The following is a 24,478-nucleotide window of genomic DNA, read 5'->3' as shown; positions in this document are numbered from 1 at the left end:
AATATGTAGTGAATAAGAACTATGTTGGGCCTTGTAGGAGTATAATTAAAATTTTAATCATCATTTACTTAGCATGCCAACATGTGATTTTATCAATTCTCTTTGGCTTATAAAGAGTTATATAATAAATAATGCTAAAGTCACTTTTTAAAGCTAATAAATTGATACCTAATAAATAGAATATAGGTTTTAAGATTAGTCATCTTATTTCATAGAAAAGAGGCCAAAAGGAAGGATTTTTATGGCAGTCTACAAGGGCAGTAATCAGGTGACATTTAAAGGCACAAGACTGTGTATAGAAGGTCTCTTGGAATTGACTCCCATCTCGCATTCATGCTTGTAGAAAAGGTGTAATATATATGTGTATTATATATGTATATATAGATATATAGTTATCTAATATTAGCAAACTTCAACATAGGACCACCTAAATTGTAATATAAGACTATATTTTCTAGGGCTTCCAGCTGTGTTGTTATGTTGCTTATGTGGGATGTTTCCAATTTCTTTTTAAAGGTGCTTAGTGCTATGAATTTTCCTCTTCGCACTGCTTTCAATGTATACCACAAATTTGGGTATGTTGTTCCTTCATTTTCACTGAATTTCAGGAAGTCTTTAATTTTTTTATTTCTTCCCTGACCCAGGTGTCATTAAGTAGAGAGTTGTTTGGTTTCCACGTATGTGTAGGCTTTTAGTTATTTCTGTTGTTGTTGAATTGCAGCCTAAGGCCATGGTGATCTGATAGGATACAAGGTATTATTTCAATCCTCTTGTATCTGCTGAGGCTTGCTTTGTGACCTACGATGTGATCAATTTTGGAGAAGGTTCCATGGGGTGCAGAGAAGAAGGTATAGTCCTTCCCAGGTACATACTACACTGCACACAGGAAAACAGAGGCAAAAGGGAAATTCATGACTCCTAAGAATCGAAGCAAGTGTGTCTCCTTTAAGTACTTCCAGCTCCGCACAGTTCACCCCATCAGCTCCACGCAGTTCACCCCATCGCGTGACTGCTTTAACCGCCGTCATTACATCAGCTTCCACCTGTAGGAAACTAAGGAATTTAACGATTTTGGTTAAGCCTGCTGACATTTATCTAGAACAACAAAGCCTTTAGGCAAAGTTATACATGCAATTAAAATACCTGTTATAGGGACTACAGCACGGGCTGTAACAAACTAATTTAATGGGGTTCAATGCTGCTATAAATTTTCTAGTTTCTGTTTATGAAACAGTTTAAATGATGGAGGCCGTGTTTTTTTATTTAAAATATACTTTGATCTTAATGAATAGATACAAGTTACCGTGTTATATCAACTTTTTCTTATAACCATTCAATTCTCAGAATATCAAGGACTTAGGAAAAAAATTGCAATCTTCATATATTATTTCTTTCTAATTTCATACTGAAGAACCCATTATAAGTCCTTGTGAGTAGGATAATTACAGTGACACGATATCATCACTATCATCATATTTAAATAGTCCTCGATATAGACATACAATTTCCTACAGTATCTCAATGAGCACATAAAGTAGATATTACAGTCTCCATGCGGATTATAAAGAGGTGAAAAACAATATACTAGAGGTCAGAATTTAAGCGTCTTTTTTTTAACTCCGAACTTTTATTCTATAGATGAAATGACAATGCATTTAGGGGCCATCGACACTTTTGTTCCACCCAACAGTTGGCTCCGCATCCAGAGCCCATACGGAGGTTACTATGATAGAGAAGCTTCCGTTAGCCAATGACTGAGTCAGGCCGAGAGACTCCTCTGCAGACCCTCCACGCCGAGTCTCTGCGAGGAATGAGCCTGGCTGAGTCATTATTGAGACACAGTCACCTGCTACTGTTTTTAGTAATTTTACATTTTATGCATGTATTTTATATTTATTCTTACTTGTTTGAATAAAATGGCAAGAAGAGCAAAGCAGGCAAGCTAGAATCATTTTTATAGTAATTCAGAAAAAAAAAAGGTAGCTCTGATTGAAAGCATAAACTAGTGAGCCCTGAGTTATTTTCAGCCTATCCAGTGACCTCACTGCTGCTTCTCCCTGTGGACACAAAGCTGCATATGGTTGTTTCTTTTGCAGGTCATACTCTCCTGTTTAGCCCAAATCTCTAGACTACAAAGGTTTGTAATGTTGTAAGGATCACTTTTCTCTTAAGACACTCATTGCCATCAAAAGAGAGACATAACTTGGGCAACTTCACTTCCAGGTATGAAAACACACATTTCATTTGCAAACCAAGATTATTGGGTAGAAAATCTACATCAAAACTAGAAAATTAGACTAACCGCTTAATTTAAAACACATATTCATTTCATAAATGGGGAAATGAAACAGTGATATTTCGAACAATAAGGGTTATGCTTTTGAATATATGGTGCACATCAAATATTTTCCAAGATAGAAGAGAACAGTTCACTCACTTCAGCAGCCATTCACTTCACTAGATGTATTCAGGAAAGATTTGCTTCACGTAAACATGCTTAACCATCTACTGTGTGTGTGTGGAAAATCTTCCTGTGGTTGAGTTCAGCCAGAGGAAAACAAAAGAAAACTATTTTATTTTTAAAGATGAATATAGTCCAAGAAGTGGCTGATAAATGCTTACCACTGAGGGTGTGAAACTAGTTGTAAATCTAGTTTAATAGAATAAGAGGAAATGGCAGATGTGGAAAATAAATCCTTCTCACAGTACTTTCAGACACTGATTCAAGACAGTGGTCCAGGCAGGAAAGCCCCCCTTATCTGGCTTCCATGACAAACATTATGTGGATGCCTGTGACTTTACACAAGCATATCTGGTCGGAATCTCTGAGTCTCTGTCTCCTCTCATTCATATATATATATATATATATATATATATATATATAATTTATTCATATTACATTTCAATGGTTATCCCATCCCTTGTATCCTCCCAATCCTCCCTCCCTCTCATTTTCTCCTTACTCCTCTCCCCTATGACTGTGACTGAGGGGGACTTCCTCCCCTGTATATGATCATAAAGTATCAAGTCTCTTCTTGGTAACCTGCTATCCTTCCTCTGAGTGCCAGCAGGTCTCCCCATCCAGGGGACATGGTCAAATATGAGGCACCAGAGTTCCTGTGAAAGTCAGACCCCACTGTCCACTCAACTGTGGAGAATGTCCTGTCCATTGGCTAGATCTGGGTAGAGGTTTGAAGTTCATTGCTGGTGGGAATGCAAACCAGTACAGCCACTTTGGAAATCTATCTGGTGCTATATCAGAAAACTGGGAATAGGGCTTCCTCAAGACCCAGCTATTCCATTCCTTGGAATATACCCAGAAGATGCTGCAGCACACAACAAGAAAATTTGCTCAACCATGTTCATAGCAGCCTTATTCATAATAGCCAGATCATGGAAACAGCCCAAGTGTCCCTCAGTAGAAGAATGGATAAAGAAACTGTGGTACATTTACACTATGAAATACTACTCAGCTATTAAAAACAAGGAATTCCCAAAATTTGTGGACAAATGGATTGAGCTAGAAATGATCATAATGAGTGAGTTAACCCAGAAGCAAAAAGAGTTAAATGTTATATACTCACTTATATCGAGACACTAGCCCAAGGGGCATTTCCCATGAAAGTCTTCACTAACCAGGAAAGTGGGACAGAGTGGAGGACATTCTATTGGGACTCTAGGTGAGAGAAGCACAGGAGAATGGCAAAATAGAAGGATCCAGAGTGTCCTTGAAACCTATAAGAAGAACATTATGATGGGCAGATCTGGGCCCAGGGGTCCTGCTCAAACTATGGCACCAGCCAAGGACAATATGTGCAGTAAACTTGTCTCTCCTCTTAAAGGCACAGACCACATATCCATGCTGGTGCCAGTTCCTGCGACCTCTTAGTAGGCACTGAATATAGAAAGACTGCTCAGTAGCAGTTTTGATTCCTCCCACTGATCGGAATCTCTGTACCCTTTGATAACATAATAGTGTCCACAAAACAAAACTATAACACCAGTCTGCAAACTTCAAATTGTCTTAAAGTGTTAAGTGTTTCCATTGCAAACCCCCCCCCCAAAAAAAAGGAGTACACAAGGGAGGTGATAACTTTGCTCATTAGCCTATCACAAATCACTCCACATTGTAAGCCTGTATCAAAACATTGCATTGTACCTAATATATGTATCTGTGTGTATATATACTTGTATGAAATCATTAAAAATAAAATTTTAAATTCTGTTTCAGAAAAAAAGGCATTTTTCATTTTTTTCATTTTTAAAAAATGTATTTATTTTATCACTTTACAACCCTCCCTCCTCTCCTTCCAGGCCCACACTCATGCTCCTCCCAAGCCTTCCCCTTCCTTCTCGGTGACTGATGCAGAGGCTCCAAAGGGGTATCAACTCACGCTGGCACATCTCCTCCCATTGGGGCCCATGGGGTCTAACAGAGACTCAAACCACCAACCAAAGAGCTCAGGCTAGACCTAGACCCCCTACACGTATGTAGCAGATGTTCAGCTTGGTCATCATGTGGGTTCCCTAACAATGGGAGTAGGGGATGCCTCTTGACTCTGTTGCCTGCCTTTGGATCCCTTTCCCCTAGCTGGGCTGCCTTATCTGGCCTCAACTTGAGACCCACCCCATTAGAGAGAGCCAACCCTGGACACTATTAATGAAACTCTGATATGCTTGCAGAAAAAAGATAACATTTTATAGTTTTAAAATAAGATCTTATGCTAGCATCATATTCAAGGGGAGGAGGTCCCCCTCAGTCACAGCCATAGGGAAGGGGAATGGGGTGAAAGCAGGAAGGAGGGAGGAATGGGAGGATGCACAGGATGGGATAGCAATTGAGATGTAATATGAATGATTTTATTTTTAAATAAAATAAATCAGTAAATAAAATGATATCTTGAAAACAGTTCATCTCACTTACTTGTCCAAGTAACAATATCTATTGAAATATCTACTGGAGGAAAAAAACTATGCATTTATTGTATGTGACATGTACACCGTCAGTACAGAGAAAAATTTCCAACTATCAGAGTAGTAAAAGGAATAGATGAACTTATTGTGTTAACATGTTAATTGCAGGGTTCTCTGTAGGATTTCCACATGCTGTCCGCTCTTCCTCTCTTGCTTCCCTCTGCTCCCATACTGAACTTTCATGGAGAATAACCAAGTGCCTCCTCGAGAAGGACTTGGATTCTCTACTTACCAAACTCTGCCAGAACTCCACAGGTCAGGCTGAGTTCTGAGACGTGTGTTGGTGTAGTACATGAGGCAGTGTTTATGGGGCTTGTGTGCATTAGAAAATGGACTAAATGATCCCTTACCTTCTTTCATTTCATTTTCATTACAACCATATAAGTTGTTTGTTGCTGCTATTATCACCTTGGAGTTTATGAAACTAGGGTAAAAAAATGGTGTACAGTATGCAAATATCTAAGCAGAATACTTATAAATCATGGCTTCTTGAGCACCCCACTCCTTCAATCAAGAATCTGTTCCAAGTTCCCAGGATAGTAATTCAATTTGTCCTGATAGCCTGAAGAATCCAACCCTTGTTTTATATCTGCCCTTCACAGCTTCAATCACCATTTGTCCCAAGAGTAGAAATTTCATTTTTTCAATGAGTCTGGCACTACTAAATGGCACAAATGATCACCAGCCTGAAAAGTTGTGCAATCTGTATGTGTGTGTGTGTGTGTGTGTGTGTGTGTGTGTGTGTGTGTGTGTGTGTATAAAATGAGATAACAGTTCTGAACATAAAGCATTCATGCGTCATTAAATGTACATAAAAGAATAGTTTAAGATTCAACATTAAGTTTTAGAGTTCTCAGACTATGCATACAGAGAAGAGATATGTATATGCTCATTTGTTTGATTATTATTTAGCACTCTTGATACATTGTAGAGACCTTGGTATCATACCCACTTGAGTCCCAAGCAATTCATTTCACTATGTAAATTCTTAACCAAAACAATATGATGAGCATTCTGATATTGACAAAAGTCAGGTAGAAGTAGCTTCCCTACTGAAACCACTTTCAAATTTTTCTTTTGTCATACTAAATTTACTTCACAAAATATACTTCCAACAGATGCCTGTCAAAAAGATATTGAATTTCAGATTATAAATAATCTGTGGCATTTTCAAAGTTAAATTTCAATAAATCAATTTGAGTTTCTGAACAATAGAAGAGTTTCAGTAAGAATCTAAAGTCCTAACTGGATATTCAGGCTTGCCTGTTGCAGTAGCCAGAAGCAAAGCCGCCTCTGCACGGCTCAATGAAAACTGTGGCAGCCATCAGAAAGTCACTTCCAGAAACAAAGTATGCTTCTGTAATTTATTATCATCACTTCCTTGCTGTGGACTTGGGTGGCTGATCCTACAAAACTATATCACTTGAAGAGACATATATAAACACACAGGAGGAGAAAACGTATTAGAGTATCACCCGATGGCAGCAAATGCAAGAGAGCACACGTGCATGCCTTTGGGATTATGTGGCTTTGAGAAGGGTGCTTTCATTAAAAGAGCGAATTAATTGCACATTGCAGAGACATCAGTGGAGAACCAGTTTCAAGGTCAGTGGACATATTTTGCAGGCATCTTATGGTCCACAGATCCAATTCTTAGTAGAGTCAGAAGGACACACTACTCTATACTCTACGTCTACATGTTAATAGATCTGGAGTTGTTGAAATATGAAATAAGACCCCACTCTCCCACCTCTAATCCTGTCCCCTGCACAATGGGTCTTCCCGGGGTCTCCTCACCTTCAAGATCAAGGTGGATTACTAGGCCAGAGAACCTTATGTTTGGTCAGGTTACATCATAGAATATCTAGACACCTCAATGTCTCAGGGCATTCTTTGCTTAATAGGTAGATTCTCTGGCCTCACACTGATGCAAACTGATTTAGGTCTGTTAGTTTCCTACTGGAAAAGACTGAGGCTAGCTACATGGAAAAACCTGGACAAACAAATGCCAGCTGCCTTAGGTCCTGGGAACCCACTTCAGACTGGGTTATATGAGTGTAGTCCAAAAGAATTAGACTTCCTCTCTTCTTAGTGATATTATGAGAATCCCTAGAAGATGCTCAAGTTTAGTGCTTTAAAAAGAAGTATTGCCCTTTATGATAAAGGTACATTAATGTATGTCAGCAGGGATACTTGCTTTTAGATGAAGCTGATTGGTCCAGCGCCCGATGATTTTGTATTCTGTACTTTTGTTGTTTATCTGGTACTGGAAGATGTCATAGCGTCCAGGAGCATCTCCATTTTCATTAAAAGTGACTGGTGTACCAGCGCTGCCTATAAGGATTTGGAAACCACTGTTAATAAAGTCAATAAGCCCATTGGGTTTATTTTCCTCTAAGGAATAAAGGCAGATAAAAATACATTGTGTACAGTTAGTGATATGAAGACTGTAGTCCATGCAAGGTCATTCTTGATAGTACAATATCTTTTACATGAAATTCAACCTAGATGCACATATAAGAATAAAGTGGGCTTTATTATATATAATAGAAGGTAAATGATGAGTAGCCAAGGTAAGTAATATACAAACCACCTAAATAAATAAAAACTGATAGTCTGAATATCAAATCCCAGCTATGTAGAATGTGGCCTAATGGTGAAAGTGGACATGTATAGAAACATAACACCCACTGTACAACCTGAACTACAAATATCAACACAAAATTGACAAAGCATCCACCCAGAAGCCTAAACCCTTGACTTCATGGCAAGGTCGGCTCCAATACAAAGCAAGTGCATTGTTGAAGACCCATGTTCAATTTCAGTAGAACAATGCAAGTTGCTGCTGGAAACCTCCGCTGAGCGAGTCAGAGCAAGCAGTGGAGAGGCCCAGCTCTGCCCAGATCATCAAAGTCCCATGATTCACTGTGACGACTGTAATGGTGGCAGAACAGCAGGATGCAAGAAATTTAGTCTCTTCTGAACCTCATTTCTCTTGGAAGCTTTCATCTTTTCTCTTGATAACTTCTGCTCACTTTTACTTTCCCTCTTATTAACTTTTATATAATCACAGGTGTAAGAGTGAAATGGATCGAGCACCTCAATGTTTTCTCATTCCACCTCACTGTCTACGCAGTCTTTCCTTCTCTCTAATAGGCTTTAGACCTCCCTTCATCTCTATGGATTATTCTTTCTCTACTTGAAACATTGAGATGACAGCAATCCCTTTACTTGCTGCCTATCTCCACCCTGCAGGCAGCCTTTCCTCAAGGGATATTGGATTAAATTTCTCTTCTGCAATGCAGTTTCCTCTTCCTGCTATCCCTTTCTACATTGTAGTCTCCAAATTATATACATTTAACAAATAGGTAAATGTTATATATTTTCATCCTTCAGTAGTCTTCCTGATTTATTTGCAAAGTTAACCTTCATGTTTATAAAAAATTTAAATGTAACTTATCAAATGACATGAAGAATTATATGAAATATAGTAACTTGTATATAAACAGAGGGCTACAAAGTGTGGAATGGAGTGTGTTCGTAGAATTTAACAGAGAGGTGTTTATTATAATCCCATTTTCCTTACTTTATTCTAAATTCTGAGCAAGACATGAAGTCTCTAAGGAGACCACAGGTATATCATACTATCCTGAACTCCAGAGCCTAAGGAGATAGCATAGTCAGCAAGATGGGCCACTGGCATAAGAAACAGAAGGTGACATGCTCACCTTGACTTCCCCATTCATTTGTACAAGTTTCTTCATGTACAGTAAAGAGCGAACAATGCACATGAATAAATAGTTCACATGTTTTGTTACAAATTATTATTTTCAGGAATTTATGTAGGAAATTATTTTATAAATCAATAATGGAAGGAACTGAGGAAGAAAACAAACCTGTCTAATCAGCCACTATTATCTTACTATTCCTTAAATGCTCATGAATAAAACAACTTTCTATTACTGAACAAAATTTTTATCACCTCTGGTGATGTCAGCCTGGTTAAGCTCTTATATATTTCCTGTGAATTTCTGTGAAATGGGAATAATGGCATTTTTTTCCTCATAGGGATTTCATGAAATTTAAATTAGTCAAAATCTTGCAAAGTCATTTGTGCAATGCAGAGGATAATTAAACATCATGATCTATGTTTAGTGAATATCAATGTTCACTTGCAGAAAGAATATGAAAAGTCTTTAAGTGATGCCTAAACAGTTCAAATAACAGGGGTCAAATAACAGGTTTATTATTTTTAAAAAGTGCCTATGCTATGAACACCATAATGATATCAGTTTTGGATATTTATACATCATTTTTAAAAGTAAGACTATATTTCATTTTCTCTTTCTGATATTCCATTGTTGTCATTGTATTGATCAGAAGACTGCTTTTTCATCTCTCATGCCACAGTTGTTCACAAGAAGGAAGCTGCCACTTTTGCAATATGCAGAGGATGACAATGTACTAGGTTATGTATAAACTTAGTACCACCTGCTTTGGCATAATATTTTCTCAAGTTAAAAGAAGACTTGCTGCTATTCAGGCAAATTGATACTGTCCCCCAAAATAGTAACTTTTAATTTAGATGCTTTGATATCATCTCAGTATCAACTTGTACCACATTTGACAATGCATTAAGAAGTAATATTTAAAACTGGTCAAGGATATAGATTTTAAATTCATCCTGCATCTAAACCCCCAGTTCCATCACTTAGTGAATGTTACTGTTCTGAGTATCATGCTCAATTTCACCCTGTCTCACTTTTCATATGCGTAAACTAAGCTGATTGTAATCCCTACACAAAAAGTTACATGATTAAATGAACCAACCCGTGTAAATACACAGTAAATATCACATAAAGATAAATTACTATCACTCTTGTTTCATGGCATCCTGTGAGCAAATATGATTTTTATGATATTTATCTTACTAATACCTATGACTTTTCAATAGAATGTCAAATAAAATGAAACTCCAGTTCCTCTACCGCCCCACATTTTGGCTCACCATTCTGTCTTTTCACAATTCTTCTCCCTTCTCTTAACTCCCCTTGACAATTTATAGTTCAAGCCATGCGCGTGTAGAAACTTGACCATACAAACTGGAAGGACACCTTACTACCTCTTCCTGTCCAACGTGAGTCAGCCAACTTCTTCACTTCCCTCTGCATAGCTTACTATTCACCTTACATATCAGCATAAATTGTTTTGAGGGGTATTTATTAGGAGGCCACTAGGTGCTCAACACAGAGTGTCCTTCTACTTTTCTCACAAGCCAACGGTTGCCTTTGTGTAAACAGAATGCCTCCTGTCATCTCTGCAAGCACTGCATCAAAGTTAGCCCTTAATATGGAGTAAGCATTCCAAAAATCACAAGCAGAGAAGAAGGAGGTACCTTCCTACACTCCCAAGCAAACTCTTGCTCAGCTTGTTCTTAAAATTACAAACTTGATCTTCATCACCTCCCTTCTTTCACATTGTTGTCCGTGTCTCAGTGGAAACCAACTCAAAGCTATAGCATATGTTTGTGTGTTCTCTGAGTTAATTACTTGTAGCCAAAACATCTTTTTGACTCATCAACCTTACATCTTCTTTTCCTAATCTGCCTTCTGGTCCTGGTTAAGTGCACATTTGAGTTACTTCAACCTTCTCACATAAAAAGCAAGCACCACTGAATGCTGACTCACTGCAGACAAGTTCCCTAGTACTCTGGACTGTGAAACAAAGAGCAGCCTTGATGAGCCAGGAAGAGCTCATTAGTGCCTCGTTGCTTTCCACAGCTTTGGCATCTGTTTAAAAAAATCTTTTGTTCTGAACCTGGCAACTTAAAAAAAAAAAAACAACCAAACTAAGTGGTGTTTTGCCTAGAGAAATCTCAAACATTTATCAATTTATATGTTTTAATAAAAGCAATGGTAGGAAATACAGCAAACACATTTGAATTGAGGCTGTTTAGATATTTATTTATATAATATAAAATTATACTCCATCAGATTTTCTCGTTCTATTTCATTTTATCTTGCACTTTTGGTATTTCATACATTGTGTAACACATTATATTTTTAAAAAGGTTTCTATCCATGTAGACCTGTGGGAAAAAAAGGGGAAACAACCAAATAGATTTGTGAGGCGACATTTTTACTAGTCAGGAACTGCCCTCAGGGTCTATACATCTCCTTGAGTAGTTTCTGTTCAATAGGGAACATGTAGAAAAAATTTATATTTTTATTACTCAACATATCATGAACTTCTAATATGGTTCTGTAGGGAAAATTTTACATCAAATGTTGGTTTCTTTGAGTGTCATGTGGGGCAAAAGGCATGTGTCTTGGGATTTGAAGACAGAAGTTCGATTTCTACATCATCTAAATGGCTGTGTGCATCTGAGAAAGTGACCATACAAACACGTGAATCTGAGAAAGTGACTATATTTACATGTGTATCTGAGAAAGTGACCATACTACATGTGAGTCTTTTCTCATCATCAAAGTGAGCATAATAATATCAGCTCCTCAAAGCTACCCAAGGGTTATATGACATGCCATGTAAAAGTCATTTACTATGTGACTAACAAACAACAGAGCACTGATGGGAATGAAAACTGTCCTCAATCTAGCTCACCCTTTGTCTACATGGTTGTAGACTTGGTTCATGTTATATCGTTTCCTCATTGGAAAATAAAAGAATTTTAGAATAATTTATTTACTTTTAGACATAAAAAAGATAAGTATACTTTTAATTGTCACTTAAGCTTGTCTTTTTAAATTGTTCTTTCTTTCACATTTAGTGTCAAACACCACTGGTTTGTAATCTCATCACCACCTAGAACATGAGGCAAGGAGAAGAAACTAAGAATGAAATCAGTTAATTTATCAGGTTTAGTACTTTTGAAGATTATTTGAGATTTAAATAATTGACACAAATCCAATATAAACTAATAATACTCAACAAAATTATGGTTATTCATGCTTTCTTTTCCCTTATCTAATTTATCAAGCATGCATTGCAACTAGTAAATAAAATCAAATATTCAAATTGAATTATACCACAACATAAGTGTTTAGGAATCAAAATAATCTCCACAGACCTTTGTCTTTGTTTATGTGTTGTTTGTTTGTTTGTTTGTTTTCGAGACAGGGTTTCTACTTGTAGCCTTGGCTGCCCTGGACTTGCTTTGCAGACCAGGCTGGCCTTGAACTCACAGCGATCCACCTACCTCTGTCTCTGTGAGTCCACAGACCTCACTTAATCTCATCTTTAAAAGGATTTCACACTGGATTTAGCATATCCATATCTCATAGTTTTACATCCATCTATTGGCTTTTGCATTAGTTCAATGCACTTCAAACTTTCATTTCCTTCTAATTTTCTTGCATAATATTATCTGCTATAAATATCTTCATCTTAAAATTGTGCTGTCTAGTAACTGTCACTTCATAATTCACCAACTCTTGTTGCTGGTGGCCACATTAAAACATCACAGTCAGAAAATCTACCTTATTGGAATAGCCATCATTACTTCTTCCCAAATGCCACTCATAAACAAAACCTCTCTCCTGGACTTGATTTAAACTTGATTGAATACCTTTCACTTGTTTCTCACTTAAAAGCATATACATGTACCCACATCTGACTGAGGGATCAGGGGATGCCAGATCTAGAAATAAAATCCTAAAATAATAGCCACACTGTTCCATTAGGGAAAAATATAAGCAAACAATTATGTCTGTCTATTAATGGATCCTATCTACAAACTACTGCTAATTTGCACATTCTTTCTTTCTTTTCCATTAACCTGCTCCAGCCAATTATGATATTTCTATAAACCCTACTGCAGTACTCAGTATTCACATTAAACACTCTTGTTCACTTTTTAAAAATATATTTTATTAATTTATTCATATTACAACTCAATTGTTATCCCATCCCTTGTATCCTCCCATTCCTCCCTCCCTCCCGTTTTCCCACTACTCCCCTCCCCTATGACTGTGACTGAGGGGGATCTCCTCCCCCTGTATATGCTCATAGGGTATCAAGTCTCTTCTTGGTAGCCTGCTATCCTTCCTCTGAGTGCTGCCAGGTCTCCCCATCCAGGGGACGTGGTCAAATATGGGGCACCAGAGTTCGTGTGAAAGTCAGACCCCACTCTCCACTCAACTGTGGAGAATGAGGAAATTCCTCTTGTTCACCATTTTGATCATCAGCCGAAGTGATACCATGAGTCAACCTCCAACTCTTCTCTCCTTAAAATTTATCCAATGGCTTCCCATGTAATTTATATTAAAACATAAATGTCTTATCATGGTTTTCAAGGTCCCTCATTTTGCTTATCTGATTCATATTCTATATTTCTCTATCCTAGTCTTATTTGTCTTCACTAGGTCATGAAGCTTGCTCTGTCCCAGGGATTTCATAGGCTCTTCTTTCTCTCCTTGGATCTTCAAAAACACCTCTTTATTATCCATATTCTGTTTCAAATAGCTCAGAGTAAATTCACACATAATAGGGCCAGTATTCTATCCCTATTAAGCACTATAACACACGGCTTTTATTACCTCCGTGGCATTTATATGTATCTAAATTATACCAGGTTTTTAAATGACTTGATACACAATGCTGGATTATATGACTAAGCTTAAGGGGAATTTTCCCAGAATGTTTACTACTGTGTAAGTAACATAGGACTACTGATTAAGTGTTAGAAGCTATATTGAATTTTTTCTCAGGTATGGTTAAATAATCAGTTGTAGTTAACTATATATGAGGGGATGCTAGGGGTACTAGAAAATTCATCATCATAAGTTGACTCTGTGTTCCTTTCTCTTTCTGGATGGCCATATGGACATGAGATTGTAGGTAAATTGAGGGTCTGTATGTTACAAGTGACAGAGTTTGCATGAACATGAACTTTAGTGTGATAAGGTCTGTGCTACTTTGTTGTTCATCCAGTTTTTTATACGCGTATAAAACAGTTTATTCTGACTCAGTAATTACATATTTTTGAGTCTACTGCTTGCAGTAGACAATCATAGCTGACTGCTTAGTCTTGTTAGTTACAACATTTAAAAATCAACAAATATCATCAGATCATCACAAGAAATGAATGCTTAACTTTATGCTACACTATACATTAAGAACACTAGAATTTTAAACTTGATAGTCAAAGACTGAAGTGGTAACCGGTTTTAGATTTCTAAGTGTTAGTGTCAATGACTAAAATGCATACACATATATAAATATAACATATGTATCTATTATACATAATAATATGTCATATAATGTATAATCATTAGCTACCTATGTTACTTTCTAAATGAATGCACACATAATTGAATATTCCCATAATAACTAAATATTAAAAATTTTAAAAATATATGCCCATAGTCAGACATGGTGGCACATGCCTGTAATCCCATAATACTGAGAGGCAGAGGCAGGAAGATTTCTGTGAGTTTGAAGCCAGTTTGGTCTACAAAGTGAGTTCAAGACAGACAAGGCTACACAGAGAGAAACCCTGTCTCAGAAAAAAAAAGTTCATTTTTCTTTTCTGCCATGTGATAAATAAGAGAGGACAAAAAATATAATTGAATGGCATTTTTTATTCCCTGAGCCAAGCCTCCTCCTTGATTTTTCCATTAAGAAACTGAACTTGAAATAGCCTTCCCTCTTGTGGAAATGCCTTTATGATCCTTGCATTAAAGGTACTTTATGACTGCAAAATGTCATCATTGTTAATGAATAGCCCTATTTGAGAAGTAGAAATGCAAGCTGTAATTGCATTTATACTACTCAAATAAGCTGACTGAACTTTTAACATAAGAAAAGACACATTACTTAGTGATACACATCTCAGGGAAGCAGATGTATTAGGATGTTTAAATGAAATCTCTTGTAAGAAAAGTGACCAAAGAGACTATTAAAATATCAAATGTTTGGTTAAAGCAAAGGAATGGGATAAAAAGACCATTACAATTAAATAAGATTAAGTAATACATCTTAAGAGAAATTTGGGCACAAAGCAAAGTATTCTACTGCTCCACAAACCCAATATATTATCATTTTGTATGAGAAAATTTCTCGGTATCTAGTGCTATGAAACTTCTTTATGATACCTTTTTGATGTATTAAATATCTAATACCTAGAAATTTGCATATGAAGCATGCATTGAAGACATAACTGTTTTGTTAATAACCCTATCTCTGACAGTCATGTTGACACACACATGAGTTGGCAAGCAAAGAAGGAAGACAACAGAGATATAAAGAGAGGAGCATGGACAACATATGCTTAGAAAGGAACTTTATCTTTTTCATTAACTAACTAATTTATTTAATTTACATCCTGATCAGAACTTCCCCTCTCTCCTCTCCTTTCATTCCCTCCCTCTCTCCTCCCATCATAGAAACCGCCCATGGATATTGACCCACTTTGGTACATCACGTTGTGGTAGGGCTGGGCACATGTTCTTCTTTCAGGGCTAGCCAGGGCTGTCCAGTTAGAGGAAAGGGATCCAAAGGTAGGCACAGCTCCTGGTCCTGCTGTTACAGGTCCCACATGAGGACCAAGCTGTATCTGTATTACATATGTTGTGGGGGAGGAGGCTGGTCCATCCCATGGATGTTTTCTGGCTGATGGTTGGGAAGGAGAAAAGGAGGGATCAAGTATGTGGAAGATGATGCGAAAGAGAACTGGAACCAGTGAGGTGGGAGTATCCCTGGGACAAGCTAGACATAAAGGAAAACGGAATCTTTGAGGACGACCCTAGCTAAGACTTCTAGCGGCAGAAGATATGGAACATGAAACAGTCAGTTCCTATCGTGGGGCAAGACTTCCAATGGAGGGATGGTGATACCAACCCAGCCACAAAACCTTCCACCTACAATCTTTCCTGCCTATTACTGGTGTGGAGAAAAAGATGGAGCAGGAAAGAGGGAATGGACAGGCAATGGCTAGCCCAACTTGAGTCTCATGCCGAGAGAGAGAGAGAGAGAGAGAGAGAGAGAGAGAGAGAGAGAAAGAGAGAGAGTGCTCCCAACACTATTAATAGTATTCTGCTATAATTTCAAACAGGAGGCTAGCACAACTGTCATCTGGATGGCTTCACCCAGTATTTGATGAAAATAGATGCAGAGACCCATGGCTGAGCATTAGGCAGAGTTTGGGGAATCCTGTATTATTTATTTATTTATTTATTCAGATTACATACCGATTGTTATCCCCTGATTTGTATCTTCCTGTTCCCACCCTCCATCCCTCTTTCTCCCTACTCCCCTCCCCTGGGCCTCTGACAGAAGGGGACCTCCTCCCCCACCATGTCACCACAGCCTATCAGGTCTCATCTGGATAGCCTGCTTCCCCTTCTTCTGTGAGCCACCAGGCCTCCCCACCAAGGGGAAGCAGTCAAATAGAAGGCACCAGAGTTCATGTCAGAGGCAGTCCCTGCCCTCCCTATAACCTTGGAGAATGAGCCCTTCATTGGCTAGATCCGAACAGGGGATCCAGTGGTGTGGAAGAATGGGGGCAATGAAGGACATAGGGGGTCCAGGATGCCTACAAGGAAACCACCAAGGCTGGAGGATCTGGACGCAGGGAGCCCTGCATAAACTGTTGTGCCAAACAAGGACACAGCCTGCAGTAAACCTAGACATGCTCGCTCAGATGTAGCTCGGGAAATCTTATGGAAGAGGCAGTGGAAGAACTGAAAGAGCCAGAGAGGTCAAGGACAACACACACACACACACACACACACACACACACACACACACCCCAAATAAACAAAAAACAAAAAACCTACAAACTAACAAACTATTTTGGGCCCATAGTGACTCTGAGAAGAGGACTTTAATCAAAGAGTTTAGTGTGTCTCTTGCATCAGAGAGATAATCTTGCTACTTAAATTTATAACAGAGTATAACTATTTCTGAAGTGAGTTACTGTATTTCCATGTAACAATTTTACATCTAAAGCCTAAAGTTTATTAAGTTTATATTTTTACTGAGACTTTTAAAATTTATCATTTTCAAACTCATTTTAGTGTAATTGTAGCTGAAGTGTAGAATGAGTTGGAGATGCAATTTCAATTGTACACAAGGACACTTCTGCCTTAGTTATTTTTCCATTACCATGAAGGGACACCATGACCAAGGCAACACTGATAAAATAAAGCCTTTAACTGGGAGATTGCTTACAGCTTCAGAGTATTAGCACATGATCATCATGGAGACTCACATGACACTGGAGCAGTAGCTCAGAACTTGATGTCCCGAGTAGCAAGCAGTGAAACAGACAATGAGCCTAGCATTCATATTTTTGAAATATCAAAGTCTAGCCATGCCAGGAGCCATAGGACCTTGCCTGACTTGCCCCAGTGGCTGAGAGGCCCTGCTGGCTGAAAGCCACAGCTGTCTGCATACTTGAGATAATTATTCTGCCTGGCTACCACAAAGATCCAGCCTGACCTTGAGAAAGAGAACATTCGGTGTATCGAGACTTCTGTATAGTCGCCCCACTCCACACTGCTGTCCTTGGGCCTGGCCCAGAAGATTTTATAACTTTCCACTGCATTCCTTCCCACCCCCACCCTTTCAGAAGCTTACTATAAATTTGGATACCCCCTTACAATAAACGGCCCTCGATAAGCAAAGTTTTCCTGGGCGCGTGCCTTTCTTTCGTCCATTCTTTATTCACAGGTCGCGACCCTCCTCGCCACTCCACGAATAACTGAACCCGCGGGTCGGGGACATAGCCACACGAACCATATGCTCCAACAAGCCCACGCCTCTTTTTCCTTCCCCTATACTGACTAGGAACCAAGCATTGAAACCTAGGGGATTCTCATTAGAACCACCACAGAATCATAACTGAATTTATCAATTTTTACATTAAATAATTTTATTTCAACATAACCATTTGTATCTCAAAGTCTAAAAGTTTCTAGTTTCATTTTATTAAGAATTTCCAACTTTATAATTTATATGTGTGTTTTAATCTGATTGCAATTTTACATAGAATAAGATGGAGATAGAATATCAATTTTCTTATTAGGACAATAAATTTTCAACTCTTTCCATTGAATGCCTTCTTTCTCACTGACTGGACAGCTACAGATGTTTTGTATTTGAGATCTACAAAGAAATACAGCTGTTGTTGCCTTTTTATTCCATGGGATCATTAGTCTATTTTTCATCCAAAATCATGTTATATAAATTAGATCCATATAAAGGCTTAAACCGGCAAGGTAAGTCATCTATTCATCCTAAGAATTCTTCTGCCTTCTCTTTGCTTAATGCTTTTATGTGTAAAAATTAGAACAATCTAAATGGCTTATGATTGGAACATGATAGAATATACAAATTATCTGAGGAAAAGTTTATATTTTTATACTGTCTTCCTATTTATGAGTTTCTGTTTCCTGAGGACTGCTTAGAATTTATTTCTTCAACAAGTCTTTAAACCATGTTTATAATGTATATGTTCTCTTATCTCATTTTTTCTTTCTCCAATGTGTGTATGTGTATACATATGTATTGATATTGATTTTGACGATATTGATATAACATTTGTCCCACACATGTAAGGTTCTGGGCATGGCCATGTTTTCAATCCATAGCATATCTAAAATGAAGTAAGTAAGAAATATTTCAATTAAAACCCAGAATGGCAACAAAACAAAACAAAGCAATAACAGAAACAAGTAGATAAGAGAAAATCAATTTTAAAAAGCAATGGGAATAGAGCACTCATAGAAATGAGTGTGTAGAAATAGCAGAATGAATTGTGGACACATTTGCAATAATTTGTTATTGTAAATATCCTTGAGTTTCAGTCTTTTGATATATTTTGTAATTAATATTTTAGTATTTTCAGAATCACTATGAGCTAGACCAGCACAGTCTTATAAGAATAGATGTTAAATATCTAAATAAGTAAATAAAATGCCAAATAGTAGAGGTCTACTCATTTCTGACAATAATTTATGGGTTGAATTTTAAAATAATATAAACAATTTATTTATAATATACCTGATTTCTTATGATTACAAGAACTGTCCATGTATATTAAGCTATCATGATAAATATAGGATACATGTATTACTAGAGTGCTTTGGGTTTCAATACCGCATGCACAATAATTTGGAAGACACTTTAAGGAAACACTAAAACATGTGAGAAAAAGTAGTCATAATTTAAGCTATAAATATAAAATATGACTAGCATACGCATTCAGGACCTGACTAACCACACAAAATAATATCAAATGAATATATATTTGCAAGTTTAAGTGAAATATCTTTAATTATTTAAAATAACATAGTGACTATTTCCTGCCAAAACTAAAATGTAGGCAGTCATTAATTACAAATCTTAGTTCCTATTCTAGGACCACTGTCACATAATACTTGATGTTTTCAAAATGTATGAAAACATTGAAAAGTTAAGACATCAAATTAAAAAATAGTTATCACCGCTGCCCAAAATTTAGGAAAACAATTAAGAACGTTTTAAAGATTACTCAGAAAAATTTAAAAATATAATTATCGATACAAGTAGATGATGGTCAGAGACTAAGAGAACTTAAAGATTGTCCCCGGACCCATGTTGGGCTCCCAGCACCCGCATCAGACGGCTCACACCTGTCCATAACTCCTGCTCCGAGGAGGTGACACCATCTTCTGGTTTCCACAAGCACTGTACTCACATGCATATTCCCACATATGGACATACACATATGCACAAAGTTTACATTTAAATTAAATTAAATTTCAGTATATGTAATTAGAGAGTACTGCTTAACAAATAACATAATTCAGAAGCTAAAGTATTTGAATGAATCTACCTTCAGAAAGACACTGTCAAAAACAAATAATTCACTAGTGAAGACATTCCTACCATCTAAGTACCCCTTGAGAGTAAAATCCCTTTTAGCACTAAAGGGATGAAAATAATAGAAATTGAAAAAGGAAAATCTTGCAACCGCAATAAAAATGAAACAATATGAACTTATCGGTCAAGAATGGATAAATAAATATCCTCACAAGGTAACATGGTGTAGCTATTGAAATGGGCATATAAGCACATTATTAACATGGGCATATGCCTGTGATATCCTTTTACTTTAAATATAATATGTCTTCACTTTAAAACTGATACATGCAAATAATAATAGATGAATAATTGAGAGGATAGATAGATGATAGATAGATAGATAGATATAGATGTAGACATACCTTCTAGTTAATTTATTACAAAGACAATAGAGAATACTTGCTGGGTATTAAAACAGAATTCTAAATTTCAATCTATGTCCAAGAAGTTTTCAGCATATTATTCCCTATGATTTACAGTGAAATGCAACACAGAAATTATCCTCAATTAGGAACAAACTTATTGCTCTCATTTAAAAAGGGAAAGTTATATATTATTATTGGTTCCTACAGGAAACAGCTTATTGCAGTTTTGTTATTTTATAAAATTGATTAGATTTCAAGACTAGAGGACTGAAAGTGATTAGATATCATTTATAAATGCATCTGCAATAAGGCAAAGCTGTACAGTTTCCTCATATTTAATTGTTCTCAACCGTCCCATCTCTAAGTCAGAAGAGGCACATAACATAAGTCCCGTCTGATGCATATCTGACGTCACCCCGGAATGTTCTCCAGGCCCAGCTGTCTTCCTTTCTCATTCATCAACTGAATAGGATTCCTGACTCCCCAGGCTGTGAATCCTGGCTCCTCATTTTCCTAGTACCCTTTGCATTCACTCAAGTCTGTTTATTCTCAGTGTTGCTTGAAGCCTCTATAACTAACTCATTTTTTCTTCTGGCTTAGAGTGTGTCTGGACATAGCCACTTCCTCTGAGCCACAAAGAACTGGTCCCAATGTCAGCTTCTCTCCTGCTCCTTCCCTCACTAGCTTCTCTGTCCTTTCAGAGAACTGTGCATAATCATCTCGATTGGCACCATCACCAATGCTATCAAACCGTAATTGGGTCACTATTCTATAGAGGGACTTTTAATCCAGCAACATGGCTACATTCACTACAATACAAACACACCCTTAGAACAAACTTTAATGCCTTTTGCTGGCATACAGACAAGCCTTTAACACCAAACAATGAAGGTAGCTTAGTTTGTAGAAGGAAGCACCTATGTTTAAAAGTGATGTCTAATTGAGAGGCAGGCAAATTGGTGAATGAAAGATTTGACAAAATAGAATATTCTCAACTCACACAAGAAGAGATAGGAAATAGAGGCAACTTAAGGGACAGCAGGCATAGGGAGAGAGGGAGGAGGCAGTTTTACTGGGACAGCCAGAGAGTAAGAAGCCAGAAGATCACAACAGATTGCTAGAGTTACTTTGAGGTCAAGCAGAGCAATCCAGTCAGAAGCTGAGTGAAACCAGTTTAAGTCATTCAGCTTGGAGAGGAGTTTGAGACGGAACCCCTGAGTTAAACAAGCCAGCCAGGGTTCAGAAAGTACTAGAAAGAGTGAGATTATTCAGCAGTCAAGTCTTAGAGACTGAAGACATTCTAGACAAGATTGTAGGGAGCTAGAAGATTCCAGGACTAGGCCTAGTTTAGCAGACAGAGATAGTAAGACTCTGAGACAACAATTACAGAGACGAAAGGCACTTTTACGCCATGTGCTAGGCACTGAGAGCTAGGGTACAGCACAGGTGTTGAGCCTGTGCTGACCATGTGTGTGATCATCAGGTGTGGTCTCCTCTAGCACCAGAGTTTAAAAGATAAATGAAATTTAGAAAGATCATCAATTAAATGCCAATGATAATTCTCTTCAAACTATGTATGTTAATGCTGATTTCTACCAGTTTGATGTTTGTTCATGTCTGTGATGTTTGTGATAGCCCAGCTGTCTGAAGGACAAGGACAATTGAAAGAACAGCATTTAGGGTATGAAAGCTACAGGACCTGTTTGCCCTGAGAAACGATAGCTCTTACTGGTCTCACCTCTCACTTGGGAGAGTATTAGCCACAGTTCAAAATGGCTAGAGTCTTCCGAGACGAAGCTTTCAAAAAGTGGTATATTGTCAATAACTGTTATAATTTTTATCCCTCAGTGCCATGTTTATGAAAAGAGAACAAATCAATACTCTTAAATCAATAATGTTGTTCATCCAGATATCTAATTTGCTCAGAAATACAACTTTTTCTTCTTGCTCATTGATTTGATTACAGCTTTAAAACAAATTAACCAAGATGACATTTTGTTTTTGTCAACATGAATTCCCACTTGAAAAGAATTAATACCCTATAGCTATTTATGTTCATTTAGGTGGTTAGCCTCAGACTTTAGCTTCATATTTGACTAATTGAAGAATCGACCTGCTGAGTTCAACTAAATTTAAAACACATAATAATCAAGAGCATTAAACCCACAAGACCCTTGGAACTTCATTCCCTTTAATGCGGTCCAGGTTTACTAGGGTTATACTGCAATCATTTATTCTCGTGAATGAAACTAAAATTTGGGTGAAAAAGAAAAATACTCTTTAGAAATAAAAATAAATTTTGACCAGAGCTTCTGAAGAGCAAATAACTTCCTGTTATGAATGTCTCACCTTTACCTACCCATCTCAAAGAACTAGAGCACACTGGTAGAATTAGCACCCGTTTGGAAAGCAGCATATCCAAATACAGAACTCACATGGCTAATCTTCTGACAACCTGCATGCAGAGAGAAACCCAGACCCTAGTCTTGTTCCGGCTACAACTGACCTACAGATGCACCTATGAGTACTAGATTCGTGTGACTCAATTTACCTACCAGACACTCACTAACACAATCAGTGAAATAATGCATATACTGGCATGGTGAAGCAATATTAGATAAATATATGTAAATATAAATACATACCAGCATCCACTTATCATAAACTCAATAAGGAAGGCAGAATAATGTCTCTTTTAGGAGGGTGATATCCCTTGCTGATGAAGACAACATTCTAGTTTTTTTTTTCTTTTGTGTATTCACATAGTGGAACCTACTTATCCCAAAACACATGCCTCAAAATTAAAACAAAGATATTCTTTGGAATGTTTATGAACATCTACTTTTCTTCCTTTGCTAGTGCTAAACGTTTTATGCTCTCTGATTTAAATGCCTTCTAAAATTGAGTTCTCAATTTGATGGAGACATTTTCATAATGGAAACATCCTCAGATCCATGTAAACTATTTTTGTTGCTTTTAAATCATGACAATAGCTTAGAAAAGAGGGTGTATACAGTACCCTAGAGAGCAAAACTCTGGTAGGCCTTTTGACCTGAAGCAAATAAAATTAGAGGCCAAATTATGCTTATTATTTTTGCCATCTGATAGCTTCTAGATATTTTATTTAAGTCTTTTTACTACTTTTTAATTATACTTCATTATTTTAACCTAACTTTAAACATGAGCTGACTTTAAATCAAGATGGAAAAATCAGAAAAACGATAAAAGTGCACGGTAATCAGAAGCACTATAATGAACTCTGTGTTTGCAGTCTTTATACTTTAGCCAAGGTAACTTTTATACTTGTATTTATATTAGCTCATTTTTAAAAATAGATTTGCTTTGATTGCACTCGTTTCTAAATGTCATCGCCACCTGAGTAGCAGAGTTTTACTTAGATAGTCATGTCATGTACGAAGAATGAGTTGCTACGTTAAATTGCATTAAATCAGAATAGCTCATTAAAATAGAGAAAAAGGAATGTTCGCCCTTTCTTGATCCACATTCTAGCCTATTGTGCATCTATAGGCAGCATTCAATTAAATACGTTGCATTTGTTTATTGTTCTGAAAGATCAAACTCATTGAAATGTTCTTGTTTTTCACTGGAAATTTGAAACCATAGACTATCATCAAAGACGAGGAGAAAGGACTTGAGTGTATTACACTGAGAAGGCAGTGCTGGATTTTAATTATAACATTAAGTACTTATAATATATGTATTCAAGTTCATTGTTTTAAAAAATGTAGTAGTAAGATGGCTCAGTGCCTGACAACCTGAGTCCAATCCCTGGGCTCCACATCATGATAGGGAGGAGCCAACTCCCACAAGGTGTCCTCTCGCTTTCACATACATACTCACAGGTCATTGACAGACAGAGGATAGATAGATAGATAGATAGATAGATAGATAGATAGATAGATAGATGGATGGATGATAGATAGATAATAGAGAGATAGATGATAGATAGATAGATGATAGAGAGATAGATGATAGATAGATAGATAGATAGATGATAGACAGACAGAAGATAGATAGATAGATAGATGATAGATAGATAGACAGATAGATAGACAGATAGATATGATGAGAGGAAGGATGATAGGAAAGAATTTTAAATTTTTGATGAAGGATAATGCAGATTTAAGAGAATAGACCAAATGAAAATATATGTCTAGAATCTTATTGCTACGAAATGGCAATCACTGTTATTTTTTTATCTGCATTCCTTCTCACTGACTAGACTACTATACAATTTTTTAATAGCACAAACA

At 37.1% G+C, this 24,478-nt stretch overlaps 1 protein-coding gene across 1 annotated transcript in view; it reads right to left on the bottom strand.

Moving 5' to 3' along the window:
* Positions 1-24,478, bottom strand: part of Grm8 (glutamate metabotropic receptor 8) — an 845,527-nt gene that overhangs the window by 143,519 nt on the left and 677,530 nt on the right. The window contains exon 8 of the mRNA XM_051151844.1: positions 7,172-7,308. Coding sequence (XP_051007801.1) covers positions 7,172-7,308 — 137 coding nt within the window. The remainder of the gene's footprint in view (positions 1-7,171; positions 7,309-24,478) is intronic.

Source organism: Acomys russatus, chromosome 10 (genome assembly GCF_903995435.1).
Source record: "Acomys russatus chromosome 10, mAcoRus1.1, whole genome shotgun sequence".
In the NCBI taxonomy this organism is placed as follows: Eukaryota; Metazoa; Chordata; class Mammalia; order Rodentia; family Muridae; genus Acomys; species Acomys russatus.
This window is presented reverse-complemented; position numbering and strand designations above follow the sequence as displayed.